Genomic DNA, 24,613 nt, shown 5'->3' with positions numbered 1-24,613 from the left:
GGCATGGCCGGCACTCAACTGCATCGTGCCAACGGAACGATATCGTGAATTGTGTCATCAAACCGGACCGACTACTTCACATACATGCCCATGCGTATGAATGCCCATACACGTGGCAGCCGCAGCTGGCGCGCCGTCGGGGAGGCGGCCGTGGGGGGCAGCGGTCGGCGTCCTGCAGACGGCCGTTCCTGGGACAGGCCGGAGTCGACCACACTACACACACGTCACGGCCTGTCCCACACAACACACGAGGGCTGACGACGGCCCGGTGCCGCTACAGGGCCGGCTACGTATCACAGACTGCGCACGCACGCCATCAAACGGGTGCTCGGGTGCGCTGGGCCGTCCCCGCGGGAGGGGAGGGGCGCATCTGGTGACGTGGGGCGTTTGGCGGGCGGGCGCTGCTCTCTCTCCGCGCCGAGAGTGCCCGGAGGGGGCTCCCGCCGTCCGCTGACGCGGCCGAGGCCGGCCAGGCGCGAGGTCATACGAAAATAGAGATAACTAGGTCCAGTGGCACGCTGATGCAGATAAGTGGGCCCAGCAGGACGGCGTCCGGTCGCCGCCCAGCCGCCCCGCCGTCTCCGGGGAGGCCACGCGCCGGCCTGCCGCGAGGTCACACGGCGCCTGCTGAACGTCGCGGGCGGGGAGGCAGCCGGCGCCGGTAGGTCGGGCGTCGGCCGCCGCGCGGCGCCACCGTCGGCTCAGATGGACGGGAAATGCTGGAACGAGCCGCGCGACAGCAGACTGCGCGTCTCGGGGCTGCTGTGCGAGCCCGAGTGGCCGCCCGAGATGTGCGGTAGCAGCATGGAGCCGGACGTCGAGCTGGCGTGCTGCGAACGACGGGCGCCGAGGTCACACGTGGCGCCGGGACGGCACGGCGCTGGCCGCCGAGGCGCGGCTGCCGCGACAAGAGCTCGGTCGCAGCATGGACTGCGGTCCCAACCGAGCCGAGACACAGGCATGGACATGTCGGGTAAGGGGGCGCCGTCATCCATTAGGTGAGCCTGGCTTGGCTTGGCACGCTGGAACGATCGAGTGAGGTCTAGGCACAGGTGCGGGTAAGTCGTGTTGTGCGTTTGGCAGCGCGCAGATCAGGTGGTTCTCAAATGGTTGGAAACGCGTTCATGTCGCGCCGCGCGACATGGGCATGTTCCTCAATTCGTGGACCACGCTCAGCTCGCGCCACTGACGCGCCGCCTGACTCCCGCGCCTTTGGACCCCTCCAGGTCACGCTTAGGCAGTAAAGTTATGAGACACGCTTCAATGAACGCAGCACGCAAGGAAGTCCATTCTGACATCAAAGCGAATTCTAATACACCACGTCACAGGCAGCTGTGCGATTTCCGGCGATTATGAGTACTCCATGCTGTATGACAACTAAAATTAGCAACGAAAACAACTAGCTACTGTTAGTGTGGGGTTCTTATGCTGATGATGATTGACCTCAAATATAGCAGGGGGCTGGCTAAATGACGTCAACAAGCAAACGTCGGTTCTAAGGAAATTTGACAATGGAACCAGTATTTGCTTGATAGCGTCGTTTAATCAGCATCGCCTGATATATTCAGGGTCTGTTATTGTTGGCATAAGAACTTCAAGCTCATAACGTAGAACTCATGACCACGATAAGCCAGCAGCTCGAGACCTGTCTTGCTTTTATCAAGTATAAGTACTATGCTTGAGCCATTTCCCAAACATCCCAGTGATGGAGCCAGCCAATTGGACGGACTCAGACAGAACATACGCAAATTATATAGAAAAGGGCCTTCAGCTCCTGGTTTGTCGGCATTATGAGTTCAAAGTTCTTATGCTGAGTTAATGGCCTTCCATACACCACGAGATACTGGCTAAACATTTGCATAGTGCTAAACAACAATCATATTGGCGCGGTACACAAAACTGCAAGTAGCACTTATCCTCAAGAGTAAGAGAGCCAGTGCAATCGTTGTTTATTTAACACGGGGTGTCGTTTAACCGGTATCTCCTGGTTTCTGGAAGGTTGTTCACTCAGCATAAGCATTTTGAACACGCGCAAATATTCGGCTTTGCCTGAGAGCGACACCACAAACATCGATTGCTTTGGCTGATCGTCAGGCTTGCCAGAGCACAGCTTGAGATGAGCATCCATGACTGAACACTGACGTCGGATGTTCCGGGATAGCACGCGGATCGCGAAGCTGGCTCTATGCCCCACAGAACAGTACAGCTAGTTATGACTGAAATGACTAAATTATTGTGTATGAGACACCGTGTGGAGAGGAAACGCACGGCTCGTCGACGAAAACGAGTTTCGTGGATGTAGTGCGTCTTCTGTCAAGCTGCTGACTGTCGTTTCGCGCGCAGGTTTTGATTGTTCGCGCTGCATTGGTGTACGTAGGATTGAATTGCGTACAGAATGAAGATACAGATTGGATTGAATTGTATGCAAAGCACTGGCATAGCTGGACAGCAGGTAACCAAAAACATGTTAATGGTTAGTGAAAAATTGTAGTAGTATGTCCGTTGCAAACATAATTTGAGAGGGCACCGTGCATGAAATACCCTTTCCCATTTGCAAACTCACTTCCTAATCAGCACGTCCAGGAAACTGAAAGAGACGGCCTGCCGCTGACGAGTTTCCCGCGGCGCCTCCTCGAGGTACCTCGCGCCATATTCTGGCGCGTTTTTCCTCGCCAATACCACGCCGCGCCCGTCTCGCCCGGAGCCGTCTGACAGACGCAATAAGCGTTCGGGATATGGCCGCTGCATTCCTGCGACGCCGACCGATGGCTTCATATGGGCGCCGCGGCTGCGGGACGGCGATTAATACCCCAATATCGCACCCGGCCGGCTTCATCTCTGCCGCACTAATATCGCGGCGGCGCGCGCTGGCGCACCTCGCGGCGCGGTGGCGGCGCCACGTTGAGAGTCAGTCGCGAGCCGCGCCCCCGGCCGCCTGGAGGTGCCGCTCTGCTCGCCGCATCTCAGCCCAGGACGACCTTCTGCCGCCTGGCTGCCGAGCAGACGTCGCAAGCTCCCAAGGCCAGCTGGGACCGGCCACTGCCGCCAGGTGGACCGCGCCGAGCAGCAGCCGGCGCCCGTACTCTGTCGTCAGGCCGAAGCCCCCGCAGACTGCACCGGCACAGGTACGTGGCGTTCCCCAGCTAACACTGGCTCCGGCGGCTTCCGAGCCGCTGGGATCTCAGGTCATCGGGCAAATGGTGCAGAACATGAGAACACCAGCGGTCCTCAGACTGGCGATCTGAGCGAGTCGGTAGATGAGGTCAGGGACCGAATCGGGAATCACCGAAGGTGTCTTGTGCATTGCCGTCCAATAAATGATTTGGGTTATTAACTGTTAGCAAGTTATTATGATGCCCGGCGTATAGTCTTAAGCATTCAGAACGCTTCGTCACATCACCCAGGAGAGAGCCAGCAGCAGTAGCGCCTAAAACAACCTCTCATGCATAAGGCCTATCGATGTCAAACTAAGTGGATGAGATATGCCCACCATCCCCCTTCCTTCGGCCCACACTAATTGGGTACATCACGCCCATCCTGTCAGGACACCTTTGGCAGCCACCACTTAAAACCTATTTCAACCGTCTACCGAACGTTCACCTATGCAACCAATAAATCATTTGTCATCTACCGTCCTAGCTACTCGATGTACGCCGCCGGATTGAGAGGGGGAGTGTCATCAGGGGACATGAGCCGCCAGACACCAAGGCACAAAAGGGATGGGAAGCGCTGTTGGTGAGAGAGCGTCGACCCAACTGATTTCTTCAAGCCTCGCGCCTCGCGGGACGGGCCCCCAGCTCTGACCTGACTCGTTCTCAGCTGTGACCGCGCTCCGGTCACAGACCCGTCCAGCCGAATCTCCGACCCCGGTCCCTGGCGCCGCCACTGACCGCGGGTCACCGCCGCCCGTCCGGCCTCCGGGGCGCGGATGTGACAATCAAACGCGATTAGCCGTTGACGAGCCGTCCCGTCCGACAAATACGGCTTCGGGACGCTCACAAAACGTCACACGGCGCCGCCGAGGCCGCCAGTCTTGAGGATGCCACCGCCGCCCCGCGTTCAGTTGCCAGGAGCGCGGTCGAGAGTGGCTAACACTTCGAGTTGTTTGGTTTGGGGGTAACGATTGATTATCGGCGCGTCAAGGACCTATGCGCAGAGATAACGGGTCTGTCTCCGGCTCGTGGTCAAGCAGCGAGTTTGGCACTCCAGATGGAGCACAGACACTCTTATTGGCACATGGGGCACAGATATTTTCATTTGCCTTCTAAACCGAAATTTCCAGAGGTAGCTCCAAGAAGGGGGGAGGGCGGGAACACTGGCAAATACTCTCCAAGGAAAAACGTTCGCAAGTCTGTCCTCCTCCACCCGGCAAACAATGATTTATGTCAACCTCGACACTACATTTTTCAAAAAATATTGCTCCCTCGCGCGCGATGTGACCGGCACCGTTATCGGTCAGGACTGGATAGTTGCCGTGCATCGCCACAGCGGCTGAACCCGTCCTATGCACTAATTTCACGGTAATGCATGCACCCGTCTGTGCTGTGCATCTGGGTAAAAAAGTACGGACGGACAGATAAACAGGCAGATAGACAGACGTACGCTCTTAAACTGATAACTTAACGCTGATGAAAATTATTGCATTGCAATTTAGGCCATGCATTCCTCCGTGCAGGCCACGTGCTGCCTGTGGGGGCTTGCACCTACCGCGAGCAAAACAGTCGGAATGTAGTCCATAAGGAATTCGGCTCAATCTCATTAAGAACAAAAACCGTTTCAAATCAAGATAGCTTTTGACGTGCCGTCATTTGATCTTGCTTGACTGTATGACTTGGCGTAACATGATGGCAGAGGAAATAATAATTGTATTCATATCCTATAACCCATCGTTGCTGCAGTCAGGGGCTGGTTCTTCCTAAAAATGGCGTTAGGGATTTCACGACTTCACTGAAACTCTATACTAACAAGGCAAAGTTATGCTTGGAAACTAATGTTTAAAAAAGGTGCCACCATTCGTTTTAACCGTTCACCTGTCATGACATCCTTCGAGGCTGGAATATTACTGTTCTGCTTTTATTTGCTTGCTTATCTCTGGCCGTTTGATAGGAACAGTAAAACGATCAGCCCTGCCAAAAAGATGGCGCCACCACGGGACAAACGTACTCGTGCAATGGTCAGCAAGTATATCGTACAAACCCGCAATGAGCCCGACGACCCCCAGACCGTGAAGACTGTTTCACATGTAGGGTGGTGTGGCAAGAGTATGCCCCTATTTGGTTCATTATCTTTTACGGCGATCCAATCTTTACCTTGCCATGACCAATATGACCATAAGGCCATAACCATAAGGCCCCACACCCCTAACGTTCCTTTTCTCCCATCCATAAATAGGTTTCTTTTCAAGAGAATGACACTTTTTTGGCCTTGTTGGCGCGCGTCATCCACGACCACCCAGAGATGATAGTCGAATCCAGACTTGTCTAGTGGAGACGCATGTCGCCCCCAGCTGAGCCGTTACGTCCCGAGCTGTCGTACCTCGCATCCCAGAGCATTCACAGCGACTCTGCCCCCGTCCACAGCCCGAGCTGTCGTACCTCGCATCCCAGAGCATTTACAGCGACTCTGCCCCCGTCCACAGCCCGAGCTGTCGCACCTCGCATCCCAGAGCATCCACAGCGACGCTGCCCCCGTCCACAGCCCGAGCTGTCGTACCTCGCGTCCCGGAGCATCCACAGCGACTCTGCCCCCGTCCACAGCCCGAGCTGTCGTACCTCGCATCCCAGAGCATTCACAGCGACTCTGCCCCCGTCCACAGCCCGAACTGTCGCACCTCGCATCTCAGAGCATTCACAGCGGCTCTGCCCCCGTCCACAGAGTGGTCGTCGCCACTACCGGTCCCCTGGGACCCCCACGCCACGAGCAGAGCCCCTTGGCCACGTCCCCACGAATGACGTTTCCAGTGCTGCGCATCACCCGATGACGCCCATGGGCTCCGTGCGCAGAGATGTCGTCACCGTTGCCGTTCCCCTGGGACCCGGAGTCTCTCGATCCGGAGACCCTGAAGCGCGTGATGGCCGCCTTCCCGGACTACAAGGACGGCATGGCCTACTTCGGACCGTCGCGCTACCTGGCCGTACCAGACTCGAAGTCCTTCTTCGAGGAGTACTACAACACGCCGCTGCACCCCGGAGATACCTGGGTGGTGACGCTGCCCAAATGCGGTGAGAGGCGGCACCCGCCCGCAGCCTGTGCGAGGTTTCGCCTCGACTCAGAGCCGTCCCAGATGTTCGGACAGGCCCGACCTTCGGTGCCTCTGTATGTTTATCTGTCGGTTACATAAACGGTAAGTGAGCAGTCTATGGCTGTGCTGCTTATTAGTTTTGCTGCCACGGTGAGCTCACTCCCGCAACAGGATACCCTTTTGTATGTCTGAGTAAACTGAGATCAGGACAGTGGACTGTGCACAGCAGACAGGAAAACATGAACAGCAGGGCTGAATTAGCCTGTTCCACATCCGTCAACGGAAATATTTCCTTAAAGGACCTTTTGTCGCTTTCCAGTCACATTTCACCAATCTTGGTCAAAAACGGATCGCTTCTTCAGCATGCCTCATTGATCGCTTGCTTCATATTTTGTCATTCAGGCGTAAATTCTTTTTCCACCTATGTGAGAGCTGCTTCTTGTAAACTACAACACGCAACGGCATTTCCCGAAGCAGATCAAAGGTGTCACGCACGACGCAACTAACTTACCAGCTGATACCGTCCAAATCCTCCGTCACGCCTCGTCGTTGGGGGCAATTGACCTCCGAACCGTACACTCGCCAGGGACCACGTGGACACAGGAGCTGGTGTGGCTGCTGCAAAATGACTGCGACTTCGAAGGCGCCAAAACCCTGCTGCTACCCGACCGCTGGCATTTCCTCGAGATCACGGGAGTGACGGACAAGCGGGTGCGCGAGAACATCAGCAAGGAAAACGACCCCAACTCGAAACGGATCTTCTTCGAGCCGATCACGTCGCGGCCGCGGCCCTGGTTTGTCAAGACTCACCTACCGCTGCATATGTGTCCGCCCAAACTGCTCGACACGTGCAAGGTACGGGGACGAGGCTCGCCGACCACCGGGGTGGCTCGGATGGGTGGAGGGCGTGGCGCTTGGTATGATGCATCGGATATAGCGTCGTCAATGGGCCACGTGTCGTTATGCTGTGTCTTGAGCGATGGTTCATGCACCCGATCTATACTAATTGCTTATGGACTGTAACTTACTTTATGACCTGCTGCGGACTCTACAGACAGACAGGAGCCATGACACCACATGTGCATAGCTGCGCATTCCTTCCATGCTTCGATCCAGATGTGCTTATATGCAAATCGTCATTCTGCTTTTGGTAACAGCTGCGCGTATGTTCTATTCCAGGTGGTGTACGTAGCTCGCAACCCGAAGGATGTCTGCATCTCGTACTTCTATCACCTAAGTCTGTATAACGAGGCGTCCAAGGACCTCACCCTCGAGAAATTTGTCGATCTCTTCGTTGAAGGCAATGTCTCACAGCTACCCTACTTCCCACACGTCCTAGAGGCCTGGCGGCAGCGCGATCATCCGAACATGCTCTTCCTCTTTTTTGAGGATCTTAAGAAGGATCTCCGCGGAAACATCGTGAAAGTGGCCAACTTCCTTGGCAAGAACCTAACTGATGAAAATCTAGACAAGTTGGAGGACCATCTGCACTTTAGAAACCTAAAGAATAACCCCTGGGTGAACTGGGAGTGGCTGTCGAAGTCTGTCTGGTCCAGCGGCGACCCGAACAAGAGGTTCATGAGGAAGGGGCAAACTGGAGACTGGAAGAACCACTTCACGCCGGAGATGGACAAAAAGATGGAGGCGTGGATGAAAAAGGAGCTGGAAGGCACTGGGCTTTCATTTGTCCTGGAAATTCCAGAAGATGGAAAGTAACTTGGCACATTCCTCTCCAATGAGAGCCCGATGCTTATCTAAAGTCAATCGCAAGCTATGTGAGACAAGATATTCATACCAGCGAAAATGCGTTGCTCTCTGATCATGTCTCCTGATTAACTGCCATTGCACCATACCGCTGCATTCCGTGTCCGCCTTATTGTATTGACAATGAGCTCTTCTAAAGCTGTTTGTGCTCATAGCCGGTGTACTAAATGTGCTCACAGTTGTGGTAAGCATGCTGCTCTGTATATGGTGACACAAATGTTGGGTGTTGTAACGACGTCATGTTCGCATCGGTGGGTGTCGCAACGACGTCACGCTTGCGTCGGTCTCCACGTGCGAGTGGAGATATCTGCGGACGGTTTGTTGTGGGGCATGTAGATGTTTGATTGGTTGTAGCTTTTCCAGTTACCAGTGGATACATCAGCCATTCGTTTGCAAGAGTCATACATTTACAATGCCACTCAAATTACCGTTTGAACATCGGTAAAGGTCAGCGTCTAAAGAACATGTATCATTATGTCAAGTGTTGGAATCTATTGGTGAAAAAATAGAAGAGACGTAATAATAAATGTTCAACCCAAAAAAACTTCGGTACATGCGTGCAGTCACAGGCGCCGACATATTGATGTAAGTCAAGCATGCCCTATGAATATATGGGTGAATAGGTTACGGACGTGGCGAAAGGCCTGACTTTTAAAGAATCTGTAGCTGACTTACTGAACTCACTCGTTTCATCCTTTCGAACTCCTCGATTTCTGCTTGCGGCAACTTGAAGTTGAACCCATCAAAGTACGGGTGCTGGAGGAGCTGTTGGCACGTGAGCCTCTTCGCCGGGTCCTTTTCCAGACATTTCTGTTGGTGGGAACACAACCAGTCATCGTTTTGCGGTGCGATATGATGTCAATGACCCACAGAAAGAAGCACGGAGATGAACAAATAGTGACTCGCGCGAGAGGTTTTCAGTCCCAGTAAACACCAAGCCGGGGAACTGCTGCAATTTTTACTTTTTTGTCTTCGGATGAATGCGTGTTAAAGCTAAAGTATAACGCACTGCCGTAATGTCAGTTCAGGTAATAGAAGCAGCCTACCACAACATCCGTGCGCACGCCAATGCAAAACATGGTAAGAGTTTCGACCCAATTCGAGTCATCGGCAAAAGAGAACGAGGGCAGCAATTGAAACAGAATAGTGTGACGCAAGTTCAAGTTTTGGACATTCGGTAATTACCCTCTCACAAGCAGCGAAGGGAAAATATAGGGTCAAGGGCGGTGACAAGACATAAAAATTCGCAATGCAACGTGAGCAATCCGCTCACTTGCAGTTTCAATAAGCACTGATCCTCTAACAAACCGAATTCACTTTCCTAGGTCCTCCCATGCATGATTCGTTCTGTACGCAGTCCAGAGTAGGGTCGCACGCAAGTCTGGACCACCTCTGAATCATCCTGTCGATGCCCCTGTTTGCAGGGATAGGTTTGGGATCTGAGTCCTTGCTAAGCATAGCTGTGGCGAAGACTCAGGCTGTCAAAGAAAAGTGACAGGGACAAACTGCGTCTTATTTAAACTCTCGCTTAAAGATGTCAAGCTGCGCAAAACGGTGAATGCCAAAGTAGCATCGAGTGACCCACACGGCCTCAAGGTGGCGTGAACTGATAGTCCTATTTTAAAGTCAGGCTAATTCGCACAGTCCTCGGCTTCCCGTGTCGTGTCCAGCTGGGAGTCGGATTGATCTGCTACACAGGTGTCAATCGGATGAAAGCGAAATATGCGCAGAAGGACGTAGCAAACGTATTGTCTTGAAACTTCTGCCCACGAATATTGCGTGTAGGAGAAACTAGATGTGGCGTTAGTGACCAGTTAAATGAAAGGCTTGGAGACGAACGTTTACGCAGAGCGTACAAACCTTTAAGTGAACACGTGGTAGCTTGAGCCACGGCAATAGATCATGATTCTATACAATACCAGCTTATAAAAAATAGATATATAGCAACAGCAAAAAAACACGGATTCCAGAATCATACAATTTCGGAATATTGTAGTGGCCATGAGCGCTCATTTTGGGAAAACTTCGGGTATACATGGCCGCGTGATGTAGCTCAGCGTTCTGAATGAGGTCCTGCACTTACAAAGTTACAAGTGTTACAAAGTGCCTTACAGTGTTTCATTGTTGAAAAATTGTGGGCCTCTTTTAAGATTGTGGAGAGTGAATTCCCTATGTTTTGAAAGCTGTGGGAGACGCGTCGCCCATGTCTCCCGTGGCGTCGCCACTCAAACATCGAATGGAGACGAAAACGCTTAAGGTTTTGCTTATAACCGAAGCTTTTCGGTACCACCGATAGGTGGCTTAATGTGCCCCTAGGTGGCAGTCAGCTGTGGGTCAGCTGATCCAGCCGCGCCCCTCCTCTGGACTGAATTTTGTATGTCTTTAATCGATCATGTCCCCTTCCCTCCACCCGCCTTCAATGTTGAACCGGACCTCCAATATCATGACAACAGTATAGGGGTCAACATGTTATTGGTGGCTTGGCTCAACATTAGGGGCGGGTGGATGGGGCATGATCCCTCATGAGATACAAAGTCCAGTCCATAGGAGGGGGACGGGCTGGATCAGAGGACCCACAGCCGACTGCCACCTAGGAGCACATTAGGCCACCTATCGATAGTAACGAAAAGCTGTGATTAGAAGTAGAACTTTAACCGTTATCGTTTCCATTCGATGCTCGGGTGGCGATGTGGTAGGAGACGTGGGGGACGTGTCTCCCACTGTTTTTAAAACGTGGGGAACTTACCCTTCACAGCCTTAAAAGAGGCTCACAATTTTTTAATACTGAAACCCTGTAAAACGCTTTGTAACACTTTGTAAGACGCGTGATGATGAGCGAGTAAAAGTGCAGGACCTCATTCGGAACGCTGAACAACATCACGCGGCCATGGGTACCCGAAGCTTTCCCAAGTTGAGCGCTGATATCCATTAAAATATTCTGCAAGTATCTTATTCTGAGATCCGTGTTGTCTTATACTGTCGCTAAAATTTATTCTTGAAAGCCGGTCTTGTATAGCACCGTGATCCATTGCCGCGTCCCACGCTACCAACCGTTCATTCAGAGGTCTGTGCGCTCCCCGTAAACGTTCGCCTCCGAGGTGTTCATTAAAGTGGTCACTAACGCAGTTTTTAACGCCATTTTAACGTTTAGTTTCTCCTACATTTGACTTCCATAGGCAGAGGTTAGGAGCCCAAATGCAACATGCCTAAAAGCTTTGGAGAGGGGACTCGGGAGAAATCCTGGTCTTCTCCATTCCAAGTATGGGTTTCAGCTTCCAATGTTTTTTTACGACGGCCAGCCCCTGATCCCTCCACATCCATGAGTCGTGATAAGACGGATGTTCTCCATGAGGATACAATGTATTAACCGTGTACACAATACGGTGAGCAGTCTGACCTCTCGTCTGCCGCTGGTCAGAGCACAGACCTGTGCCGCGCTGCACCATCCGCTCCGGAAGCCGGTAGGGGACCACTCTGAGCGTGTTTTAACATTGTCAGTGGAATCCCTGGGGGAGAGCGGGGGTGGGGGGGGGGGGGCAAAGGCGACTGCTGCCTCGTCTCTTTCTGTAAGCCACTATAGGCCAATGCTGAATGATACCGGGGCTTGTGGAAGCCGCGCCCCCTCCCCGCCGTTATGTGTCAGGCCCGCCGCGGACGATCGGTGTCGCGCCGCGGCCGTTGCTGGGTCGCTGAGGGCACCCAGCGCCTCAGGTCGATACCGTTACTATATGCACGGCAGCCGGTGCCGACGACCATGGCCACTGAGCACGGCAGACAGGTGAAGGAGGGGCTACATCGCCGCGGCCACCGAGCACGGCAGACAGGTGGGGGAGGAGCTACATGGCCGCGGTCACCGAGCGCAGCCGATATGTGTGTCTGTATGTATTTGGCGGAGTGGGTTTTCCGCTGTGCAAAACGCGCTCAGCCATGCCATTCTGAGATCAAGTAAGTACGGTTAGTAAATCGGTTGACAGATATCGTTTCCACCGAAAAGCTTGCTTATCGGATCTTTACTAGAGCCACCAAACGATTATAATTCCAAGAACTTTTCTGAATTCCAACGAAAAGCGATCACAGAAAATATTACCACTTCAGAGTTTTGTATTCCACTGTAACGCTATGGACTGAAGCGTCGCAATAATGAAAGCATCGCCGGGTGGTAACCCGCGCACTGACTCAGCGGTCAGGCCAAAAACTTGCACCATCATTGTAGCGTAAAGAGAAACCTTTAAGCAAAAGGCATGATGACAAGTGAACAAATAGTGTAAGTTGCGACTTTCGGCATGCGAAACCAACCCATAATCTCTCTTAGGCCCAGACCCTCCAAAATCTAACGTATCATTAATGCGTTGGGATCTATTTTCACATAATATTAGAAAAATGCCGAAGACATTTAAGCACAATGGGTTGTGGAGCATGTTGAACATGAATGCGGGCCTTTTAAACGCGTTTAAGCCTTTTTGAGCTATAGAGAAATAGAAGCTATGAACATATGCAAGCGTACTTCAGCTGTTACCTGGGCGTATTGGAGAAAACATGTATTTTTCAACCGGCCCTCAACATGTTCCACAGTCCATACGGCAGCGACAACCAGGTGCAGCAGGGGCGGGGGCCAGAGGGTGCAGTTGTCCCCCCCCCCTCCCTGCCTACCGGCAGGCAGAGCGTGCAAGGGTTTGTTTTTACCTCCTCATATTTGTCGGAAGCCCTTTTTCTCGAGCTACATGTTTCGTAGCTACCCGTATGTTAACAAAACTTGGATCAAAGAGGTCCCACAACTGAGCCACAGAACAAAAAATCAGACTCGGAAGATCCTTTTTCGCTTTTCTGCATCAGGACGCCCATTTCTGCATCATGAGACCGCCTTTATGAACAAGGTAATCCATGCTCTAGATCTGGAGGCCCAATTTTCTGCTAAGGAAGTCCTCTGCTGCTCCGAGAGGCCCTTGCTATGAACTAGGAGGCCACTGTTCTGGGTTAAAAGGCACCCTTAAGAGGCACCCCCCCCCCCCCCCATTTCATGTATGAGATCACCGCGCTCCTAGATCAGGATGCCCTGCTTTGTGATAGCGAGAACATTAGCTAAATTTGGAACCCCCCCCCCCCTCGTCAATGGGCAGGATCCTGATCTGGATTAGCAGGCTGCCCTAAGCATCAGGAGGCTCTCTTCTAGAATAGTAGGATCTGTTTTGTGATAGGGAGACACTTTGCGTCCATTCCAGATTTTTTTAAATTGCTGGCATGCATTTGCATGAATATGATGCATGCCAAAGTTTCATAGGAACAACGCACGTGCACTCGAATCCCCCTTGCCCCTTACATACGACACGGTGCAGGAGCCCCCCTCCCCCCCCCTCTTCCTTTGAGAAGCCCCATGGCGTCCAGGGGGCCTTCTGGAAAACCTTGCCCCCAAGCATTTTCAAATTAAAGTATTTTCGTTTTCAAAAGTATTTTCAAATTTCAAACGACATGGATTGCGGGACATCATTTTTGAAGGAGGCACCCCGGTCAGCCGTGTTTCTGAGTCCGACAAAACTCTCGCAGGTGAAACAAATATGGTCTCCTATGGCGCAAGCGAAGGTGAAAATCACTTATATCGATGGACCAAAACATGAAAACCTCCACGTAGCCTTGAAAACCTGAGTTGTTCAGGGCTGATTGGGTTTCGTGCAATGAACCACTCTGGCCCAGCGAAGGCCTCACTCATGCGAACTTCTCCTTAAGCACGAGCCTCTGGCGGCCGTGGATGGAAGCGGCGGCCTCGCGTGCACGCGTGAGGCGCCGACCTTGGCGCGGCCAGCGCATCGATCGCCGCGTAGCGAAGACGATTCGGTAAACAGGGCTGCTAAATTGCGGGCCCGTGACAGCGTCGGCTGCACTGGTGACGTCACTGTGACAGCCACCGTCGCCACCACCATCACCGGTGTCGCCATGACAACCGAGTGTAAACGTCGATCAGCTGGTGAGCAACGGCCGGTCTGGCCTGTGTAGCGCTCAACGCACCGAAGGGACTCTCAGCACGACATAGTGTTCTGACTTCAAAAAAGTAGAATATGGTACATATACAGAAGTTTATTTGGAACCTACCCAGAAATAGGGCCAATATTTTCTGGAGCATGTGGCGTGCACGTGCAGCATCTTTCTCGGTAGCTGTTGGCTTGTTATGCTTACAATATGTATGGAAACTTATGGCGTTATCAGGGATCCTACGCAAGGCCGGTGTTAAATCTCTGCTTCATTAGTATCGTCAGTACGGCAGCGCTTTCGACAGTAAAGGTACAGCATCAGGAGCTGAAGTAGCAAGTTTTAGGTCGAACAAAGTCCTGTCTCCCGCTCTGGGAGATTCTTGGCTGTAACTTTTACTTTCCAAAAAGGACAACTTTTCGGTAGTCTATCCTGTTAAAGTCCGCGTCTTAACCATTTTTTAGCAGTATCTCCTTCAGTATCAATGCGGATCAAGGTGGCCACGCAAATGACCAATAAGAATACTTGCATTGGCTTGGAAACAGAATGTCCGCGATCAAATAACTTGTGGATATTGTACACGTGGAAGGCTGTGGCGTATTCGCCAAATGCGTAAGATTTTTTCGCCAGCTGTTCACCATGTGAGCTGCGACATTTTCCCGAAGTTTTGCCCTTAACCGTCACCATGATTTGCCGTTTTCACGACCCACCCTGTTGACGCGCGAACTTATGACTAATAACGCGGACTTTTCATGACGCACCGGCCGTGGATCGCCGTGCAATGTTTCTCAAAAACCGCCGCTGTTCCGAAACCACAAACGCTAGGAACACGTTTTCTACTTGAATAATACTAAAATGATAAAAGAAATACTGATTATAAGAAAACAGATATGAATGTGTACAATATATACAAATACAGAACCATTAGAAAATTCTAACTAATAACAAGTGGTCCTGAAAATTTTGGCACGACTGCGCAACATGCTACAGAGATATCCTCTGAACCTTACGGTAGTATGCTGAGCTTTATCGTTGTGGTGCAGTCAGCAAAGCAAGAAATGCACGGCTTTTCATTTCTTGGGGTTGAAAGGCTGCTTTTTAAATCCTTTTTGTCCTAGACCTAGAAATCGCAGAGCGAAAGCTTTCTTGGGTAGATCCAATTTCCTTATTCAATCTCAGTCATCATTCGACTTTTCGGGATTGTTCTCACACTCGCTTCGATGAGTGTCCCCATAGGTGTTCTATTTTCATTTGGCGTAATTTACCTAAATTTATACTGAATGACAAGACTTGCCTACTTTGATTTCAAGGCATCACACTAACACATAAAATGGTGATGTACAAATTTGCCTTTGGAAGGTCACTAAGACGGATATTCTAAGACAAACGTATGCCATTGATTCGTGTGCACACAAATGCTTTCTCATATACTCCTCCTGAAGTGCGTATCAAGCACGGAAAGTTCAACGTGGAGACGCAAAGCCACGAGCACACTAGTCGTGTTATTCAGCCATCTCTTCAATGTAAAAACATCGCAGCTCCCCGTACAACTGGTTACCTGTGGCGTCTCTAATTGAAGTTTTCGTGACGGTGCATACCTCTCCTCACACCTCCACTCAGAACCATGTTTTACGTATCATTTGAATCCTACAAGCATACACAGATGCGTTTTAAAGGAAAACCAAGAGGAAAACGTTCAGCCTTGTAGGAATATTTCCACATCATCGCATCCTCTACCCTTAGCCCGTTGTCAGTGCAACAAAATTTGTTTGATCAAGTGAGCAATGGACGAGAGGTCGCAATGTCCTCTAATGTACGTCACGACACGCCGGTCAGCCACCGCCCCGCCTTTCCGCGCAGCCCCAAATATTCTGGTCCAAAACTGCATCGCGATAGAGAACCAATGCGTGCTCATTAGGACGACACGCTGTCCACACCACAATGCTCTGTGCAGCAGCGGTCGATGGTATGCAGGGGCCCACTGGCAAGTGAAAACTAATAACGTCGTCCTCCTTTACGATACGGCGTCTAGAGTGGACCCCATTGGCGCAGGTGTGCCCCATTGGCGTAGGTGTGCCCATTGGCGTAGGTGTGCCCCATTGGCGCAGGTGTGCCCCATTGGCGCAGGTGTGCCATTGGGTGGCGGCGGGACGTCCCTCCACACCATTTCATCGACTTTTCATTAAGCTGAAAAGTTCGTACACAAATACTCTCCATGCATTCGCTCCAGAATGCTCGACACCATTTAGTTGGGCAATATAGCATATGGAGTAGACGTTGTTTTCGGCGTTGGCTGAGGCACGGCTGGCCGAGGCTATCAACAACTATCCAGGCACTCTTCGTGCATACCAAAATTTAATTCACCATCAATCATTGCAATTTGATTGCAAAGAGTTTTGCACGGTGCCGATGAGTTCGATGAGCCCGCGCTGACGGGGGCAAATTTTCAGGTGTTTTGAATTGTGCGGAACAAACGCTTAGAAATAAAGAAACTCTTGTTTCTTGCTAGCACATCAAAATCAAAATGCCTTTCGTCAGCCCAATTCCTTAAAATAGCACACCAACGCCCAAATCGTGTTGCAACCATAGCTGCAGCCATAGCTTTGCCTTGGCTTCAACGTCCAAAAGTAGTGAGTCCGGTTTCGATGCGAAGTGCGGCAGACCCGAGAGTCGTGCCGCACGCAGAAGTCGGTCACGCCGTCAAGGTCACAGGACTGTGTGTGGACGCGACGCAGCGGTGCCACTGGCGCACCTTGAGGAAGTCCATGCCGGTGTTGTTCAGGGTCTTGCCCATCTTCTGCTCCAGACTCTGCTGCTCCTGCGGCTCTGGCAGCGCCACCCCGCAGAAGAACTCGTTGGACTTGAACACCTGCATGTGCCGTGACGTCAGGTCGCCTGAAACGGCGGCCTTCTTGTGTCAACCAGGTTTCTCGACGCTCGCGGTTGAAGACGACGTGTGCAGGGTGATCAGAAACCATCAACTGATTCCTCGAAAATGAAAAACGAGCTTCGTTGACTTAAGCAGCTCATGCTGTAATGCCTCCACCCCCGTTGTAGCATGTGGCGGATGCGCAACAAGGGAACGCCACGTGTGCACCTGAACAAGTCACAGCTTCTCATACCAAACCTGTACGCAAGGTCTGTCAACGTAACCCTTGGTCATGGCGGGCCTTGCCGGAGGTCGCCCCACGCCCTCACCTAGCCCGCGCCGGAGGCCGCTCCACGCCCTCACCTAGGCCACGCCGGAGGTCGCCCCAAGCCCTCACCTAGGCCACGCCGGAGGTCGCCCACGCCCTCACCTAGGCCGCGCCGGAGGCCTCCCCACGCTCTCATGAGGTCGCTCCACGCCCTCACCTGGGCCGCGCCGGAGGCCGCCCCGCACCCCCTCATCTAGCGCCGGAGGCCGCCCCGCACCCCCCCCCCCCCCCCCCATCTAGCGCCGGAGGCCGCCCCGCACCTCCCCCCTCCCATCTAGCGCCGGAGGCCGCCCCGCACCCCCCCCCCCCCCATCTAGCGCCGGAGGCCGCCCACGCCCCCTCACCTAGCGTTTTTCGGATGAGGGTAGAGCTGATCAACGTCCGATTTGCCCGGCCAGAGGGCGTCGCCCTTGACGAGCTCGGCGAACACGCAGCCCACGGCCCAGACGTCGACGGGCGGTCCGTACTGCGTGTCTCCCACGAGCAGTTCGGGCGCCCGGTACCAGCGCGTGGCCACGTAATCCGTGTATGGCTCTCCGGGGCCTGCAGGTCACGGTTGGCACCGGTCAGCCGACGGAAGGGCAGCAGCTCGCGGGGGTCTTCGAGCTGAAGAGGTCATCGTGGGTTGCAGGTCATGAGCTCAGTGCTAATGAAAGGTGACAGTTTTGGTGAGAGAGCAACACCGACTATGCTGTGGGTGGTTTCTTAGGGCTTTCTAGGAAATGCGCGGTTGCGGCGACGAAACGAATACAGGTGCTTGCCAAAGCCACACAGCGGGTCAACTTTCAGCCACATCTTTGCCGCATCCATGGCCTAGGGAAGAGATACTGGACTGGTAGCTCAGTGGCACCGCGTCAGAGTCTCAGAGCGGTACAATGTTCAGCGCAAGGGACATGGACAGATCAGCTGGCAACTGGCCAAAGAGAGTGACCTAGGCCCGTCCTGATGTGACGCAGGGACGTTTAGGACGTGAAACCGTTCACAGCGCTGTCTGCCAACAAGGCCAAAGGTGACTGTTGAACCGGGTCGGCACACAGTGGGTGATGACTTCAGGTCACACGCAACAAGCTGCGCTCAGCGAGTGCTCCCAGCTCATCGTTGCTCATGCTATAAAGAAAAAAGAAACAAATTTCATTTGATATCAATGACCATGCATGACCCATTTCCCACACCTGCTCCTACTCACCGAATCCCAAAAGGGGAGAGCAGCCGATTCCTCACTTCTTTTGATACCCGTACCCGTATACGGGTTCACGATATACCCTGGTCCTGGTCGGGACTCAATGAATGTGTTTTCACATACATTCACCCGCTTATGCATGCCATATTTCCGCCATGAACGTTGATACGTAAGGGTCTTCGATGTTTCCTTTGTAATAAAACACAAATCCGTGTGGCATATAAAAAAGCACAAAGGCGTGAGTGCGATACGATCAGTGTCTTACCAGTTCAACAACACGAACAAGCACACGATGGCAGGCCTTGCCAGCGCATTCATGTAAAACGACAAGCAAAACCTCTTCAGATATGCGTACTCATGTTGCGGGCGAAGCCGAAGTCGCAGAGCTTGAGGACCTGGTTCTTGGTGAGTAGCAGGTTCTCAGGCTTGACGTCTCGATGGATGCAGTTGTTGGCGTGGCAATAGCTGATGGCCTGCAGCATCTGCCACGTGATCCGCTTCGTCAGCTCCTCCGGCACGCTGTGGCGACCGTGAGGGGAGGTTGGTCACGTAAAGAATAAGACATAGGTAAGACAGACCAGGTCGCAGGCCAATGAACACTGAGAGCCATGAATTAAGGTTAGTGCCATCATTGTGCGGTACCAGTAGACGGTTAGGTAAACGCTGCTAACGTGTAAAAAAGACAAGGGCAGAATCAATAGTTGCCACTAATCCTGGGGATGCATGAAATGTGCTTCAACAACTGGATTCATTTCGTTGCCGAGCCAGTCATGTTGACTGGTACCACCAGAGAATCCTTCGCCATGCACGATGTCTCTAACATAAAACCAATGTTCTGGCACTAAGGTATACAGATCCAGGTCTCAACGGGTGAGTCGTTTCCTCGCCTGTGTTGGTCGAGTGAGCCCCAGAATTACCTGCCGTCTTTAAAAAAATAACCATGCCAAAGCCCAACAGAAAGAGGCACCGTATCTCTACCGGCGAAGCTACAGGCAATATAGGGGCCAATGAACAACCGAGTCGGCAGACTTTTGCTGGTCAAAACAGGTCATTCGAGGAAGCTAGTGTATTTAAACTCCCGCTCAAATCCCTTTCTGTTCAGATATCTTCTCAAGACCGGTACCCGACACGAAACGACCAAAATGGTGACAAACAAAAGACGCATGACTTCTCAGAGAACGAAAAAGACAGCACCCAGTGAATACAGCCTGTGATACGGCGAATCAATGAGCCTTAGGGGCCGCGCCCGCTATCAGCGCTGTAGCTCGAACACCGCTTCTGCAGAACTAAACGCTTCGCTACAGAGGAAACAGGCGGCGCTAGATAACTCTTGTTGCGCTGCATCACAAAAACGTTGATTTGTCCAGTGATTGTCGATTCATAAAGTAGAGATAAAAAGGAGTTTACTAGGCATCTCGTCTTTGGTACAGTTCGTGTAGGCTGACCTTCCATGAGCTAATCCTGACCCATGCTTGAGATCACGGCACCGACATTCAGCCTGGTGCAATTTAACCGAAAATTAGTGACGGTGTCTTATAATAAATTTTCGACGAAGCGCATTGATCATGAAGAACATGAGCACCGATCCTAACTGACATTAAATGTATAAAGAAGTCATGTCGCACAATCGACCGAGGGCAGGTAAAGCAAATACTCTCAGGTTGTGTCAGAATATTGAAAACGTAACCTTCCTGCAACTCCTGCTCAACTTAACTCCAATACCTGCAACGCCGGGCTACCTCAAGCATTTAAGATTGTCACAAACGCCTTCAATATGACTTGAGCTCGAGTACAAAAAGGAACATATATATTGTCATGAGGAAACTGTTCAATATTTATTTTTCAATGTCATGGAGATTCTGAGAATGCCGTCTCATGAAGGTCATTGTCTGGCGCCGCTAGCGCCATTATTTCGGTCTTCTCCGAGGCTATCGACTGTTCGTGGACGCAGGGCTCCGCTGATGGCGCATGGGGTGATATTACTTTGCTGATACCGCCGAGTGGCGGAGCCAATCAGTGGGGGTTCCCTGCACAATACTGCAGTGGTTTCTCTTTCGTCGCATCAACGGACTTCTTTGGAAATTGTTAAGGTCAGTACGGGTGAACCAATATGGGTGGTGTATGTAATCGAAACAAATATCGCCCACATAGTTCTGTGTTTGAGCAGTGCGAGAGGTACCAACGAATCAAAGGATATGGCAACTGTGCTTACAGAAATGACCATGCACTTCGACCAATTTCATTTCAATGGATTAGATTTGAAAGGGATTGTAGCTGTTTTCTTCATGAAATATAATGTAACATTGTGCGTTTCATTCAGCTGAAAGCACGTCAGGACACGTTTAAGGTCAGCCAAATGCTCGTGGAGCCCGAAATCTTGGCAATCATTATGGTCGGAGTGTAGGCAGGTTACAATGTCTGTCGACGAAAATGTTTGTTTATCATTGGGGCGTTACGAGGCACCCATCAAGCCCTAATGATGAACTCAGGCAGGCGACGTCATATAGCCACTGTTGAGGCTATATGGCGTCGCCTGCCTCTTAGCCTGGCAGGAAGGATGAATTGAGCCCCGTACCTCTGGTTTCCCACACGTACAGCATAACTTGAAGAAAACGAGTCCGTGAGCAAGATTGATTTCTCATACTGCAATACGAGTCGTTTAACTTCACCGTCACTTTTTTCGGAAAAAAATGACGCATTCTACGTACCCAGCAGTCTATATAAAGGCACATCCTATTAAAACGATAACAAAAAACCATACTATCATACGTTAGATTCTGTCAATTCAGTTTAATAAGAAAGCTGCAATCATTTAGTGAAATGGCGCAAAATTGCCTCAGATAAATGAAACAAATATATTACGACATATCTGATAAATAAAATAAACACAATTATTTCTGAGCAGATTTAATTGCACCGACATTCATCGCGTAAACTCAATATGGTACATGGAATGACAGACAGGGTCAAGGGCATTTGTGTTTTGTAGTGGAGCGTGCGCAATATAACGACAAAGATTGCCCGCGCTTTGGTACAATTAATATGACAAATTGTCAACGAAAACAGAGCCATCACATTTGTTATAGATTGAAACTACTAGGTCGGTGTGTTTCTACTAAAAAAAATATCTTAATTTTGTGTATGTGAAGCAATTTGTGTGTTATATAGTGGGAACGGTCTTTGGTTTTCGCAACACTGCATGTGTCATAGCGAGAGCAAACCGCTGAGAACTCCCTGGACGGTCAGCTTCTTTCCACGCACCAGAGCTATGCAATCCGGCGCGGTGATACTCATATGTCTGTGAAAATCTTACTAAACAGAAACAAAACAACGAAGAACAACCGAAGGCGTCCCTGCAAGTCAGCATCAAAATCAGTCCGGTGGATTATGTGGCCAAAGAACGTGATAATTGGGTCATCCAAAAGGCATATCATAAATATGCAAGAAGGAACGTTATTTTAAGAATGCCATTTGTAATTCAGGTTGAAAATGTCATAATACGTGATTAACATATTCCAAATCTGGCTTAGTGCGCAGCCTTACGTATAATGGTTGGAAGCTAGATTCAAAGAAACCGCTAGGTGCAAAATGCCTTCTGGCTATAGCCTTCGTCACTTAAAAAGCATACGTAGGTACCTCAAAGTTATCATCTGAAACATTCTCAATCACACGCTATGAAAGATAGCCATGGCGTACCAGCCTTCTTATAATTGATGAAAGATAAAGGCTACCTTCTCCTGAGTTGCCGCGACAGGGGGAAAGCCGGTGACATAAATGTTCCGCAATATTTGGTGCTCCTTTATCTGGACGTACACGCCGCGTCAATGACTGGTTGCGTTGGTTGCAGCAAAATTTAGGTAACGAGGAAAATAACCCACCATGCTCCGGTCGTCCTTACCCTTTTGGATGCTTCTCAAGCTCACTAAGCACGGTGTGGTCACAAAATTCGAAGACTAGATGTAACTTCTTTTTCCTTCGAAAAACTTCTATTAAGTTCACCAGGTTTGGATGCTTCAGTTGCTGTAATAGAAAATCAGCATTTGAAATAGTCTGAACAGATTTCATTCCAGCGCGAAGGCCCCCATACTTTAGGTCCATCTACACCATTTGCTGTACGGTCTCTGCATTCGGAATCTTGGAAAGCTCTTTAAGAAATTCAAAGAGGAGAAATGCATCTTGGGGAACAATGGCGACATATTATTAAAAACAGGGAAACCAAAAAAAAAAACGAGTGCGTCGTAGTAAACGCCGACAAACTCGTATCAGAGACCGTCCGGGGTGACGCGGGCACACAGCTCCACTTTAAGGAAGCATCGGCTAATATCATCTACACTTAATACGGAGGACGACAAAGGCACCTCTAAAAACTGTTGCACCTGCCAGGAACACAGCCGGACAGATGCTTAGAGGAAAACATCAGAACCCTTCCCGCGACTCAAAGGAACGGTCCAACGCGCAGCCCTTTACTCTGGAGTAGAGCAGGATAGCGCAAACCCCTTTCAAAACGCGCACTACACTCACCTTCAGCATGCGAATTTCTCTAAGGGCGATTTTACGTATGAGCGGGTCCTCTTCGGACTCCATGAACTTTTTGATGGCGACCAGCTGACCGGTTTCGGTGTTGCGGCACTTGTAGACCGCGCCCGTACGAACCCTCGCCGATCTTACCCAGCTTCTCATACTTCTCCATGAAGTGGGATGACACGCGAGGCCGCTGCGGACAGCAGGTCAGGTCAGAGAGGCATCTTCCAGGCCAGACAGGCGCCTGCCAGGTCAGAGAGGCTCCTGCCAGGTCGGGGGGCACCAGCCAGGTCAGGAGTGGCACCAATCAGATCAGAGTGGAGCCTGTCAGGTCAGAGAGGCATTAGTCAAGTTAGAGTGGAACCAGTCAGGTCAGAGACGCCCACTTAGTTCAAAAATGGCACTGGCCAGGTCGGAAAGGCACTGGTCAGGCCAGAGAAGCCCCGGTCAGGTCAGAGGCGGAACCGGTATGACCGAGTGACACCGGTTACGTGGCCATACACCACTGGGTCACAGCAAGGGGCACTGAGGGAGTAGGTAAAGCGGATCAGGTGAGGACTGGACGCGCGTGGCGGGCTATCAAATGACTGCGGCCAATGACTGCTGGGTCAGTTACCAGCACAAGTACCGGCCAACGGATTTATCAGCGACGTCCTCTTACGAACCAATGTGAGCCGGGATTCACGAGCGTAGTTCTGACGTCACACCCAATCGCCGACCTAAGCTACCCAACATATACGGTCAGCGACTTGAAGACTAGTCTGTGACGTAACTAGAGTCAGCCATATTAACACAGCAGTAGTTTTACAGATGAAATGGAGACGTCAGAGGCACACGAGATGAACACGATAGAGAACACGACGCTGACTTTAATGAACGGCTGAATGCAGCATCTTAAACGTTTGGCTCACGCGCACAAAAGGAAATGTACGAAACCGAGCAGATCCCAACGATGAACACCGCACCACAGAGCCGCATTCGTTATCAAAGGGCAAGAAGGAATGTCATCTGCTGGCTGCCTGCTGCTGCATTCAGATATGTGCCACGCGGGCACCGGAACGGTTATCTCAAACGGCGTATACCGAGCTCCAGTGGCCCTCCCTCCTCTGCAGAGAGCCTCGGCAGCGGTGGCCGGTCCGCCGGAGTACGGAGTGCGGTCTGAAGCCGCTCTGAACTCGGCTCGGAGGGACGGTCCGGGCCGCAAGGAGCCGCAAACAGCTGCCGGATGCGCTGCCAGGAGCCGCAGGATAGCTGAACTGCGCGCCGCCGGCTCGCTTCAGTGCCGTCCGGTCCGGCCGGCCCAGTTCTAAGAGGGCAACGGTCGATGGGGCAGTGGGCCCGGGTCGCGGCGGGCGGCGGGTCCCGACGCGAGCCGCGCGCCCGCCAAAGGTCAAGGCCGAGAAGATTGGCGCGGCGCCAGGGGCGGGGACATCGCCGCCCGGTGTCCGGCCCAAGTTTGTTTCCTGGTCATTCTAAAGTGGTGCGAATTAAAGCGGGAATTTACACCGTTAAATGTTGCTCGAGTTGTGAAGGCAACACTCACGGCGGGCAGTTATCGTGCAGCCCTTTCTATGGGGATACCGCCATAAAATGTCAGGACCAGCACGTTGTCGTCGGAGGTGAAACCTCGCAGTTCGTGCATGCCAGTGGAGCGGTGTCCGTGAGCAGGTCGGCTGGGGCTGCGCCACGGGACCAGTTTAAAGCGACGTTAAGCACATTTAGCTAGAAATCGCTGCGGAAGACACCTAA

At 51.7% G+C, this 24,613-nt stretch overlaps 1 protein-coding gene across 1 annotated transcript; it reads right to left on the bottom strand.

Moving 5' to 3' along the window:
• Positions 1-23,033, bottom strand: LOC119094027 (cyclin-dependent kinase-like 1). The gene is given in 9 exon segments (XM_037217091.1): positions 1-830; positions 8,690-8,815; positions 16,719-16,861; positions 17,508-17,526; positions 17,528-17,706; positions 18,699-18,862; positions 22,242-22,363; positions 22,865-22,987; positions 22,989-23,033. Coding segments are annotated over 9 exon segments (1,050 nt in total). The 3' UTR covers positions 1-701.
• Positions 23,034-24,613: the final 1,580 nt, after the last annotated feature.

This window comes from Pollicipes pollicipes, unplaced genomic scaffold (assembly GCF_011947565.3).
Source record: "Pollicipes pollicipes isolate AB1234 unplaced genomic scaffold, Ppol_2.1 Scaffold_4002;HRSCAF=4701_pilon_pilon_pilon, whole genome shotgun sequence".
Lineage (NCBI taxonomy): Eukaryota > Metazoa > Arthropoda > Thecostraca > Pollicipedomorpha > Pollicipedidae > Pollicipes > Pollicipes pollicipes.
The sequence above is the reverse complement of the archived record's forward strand: the minus strand, read 5'-3'. Positions and strand labels throughout refer to the sequence as shown.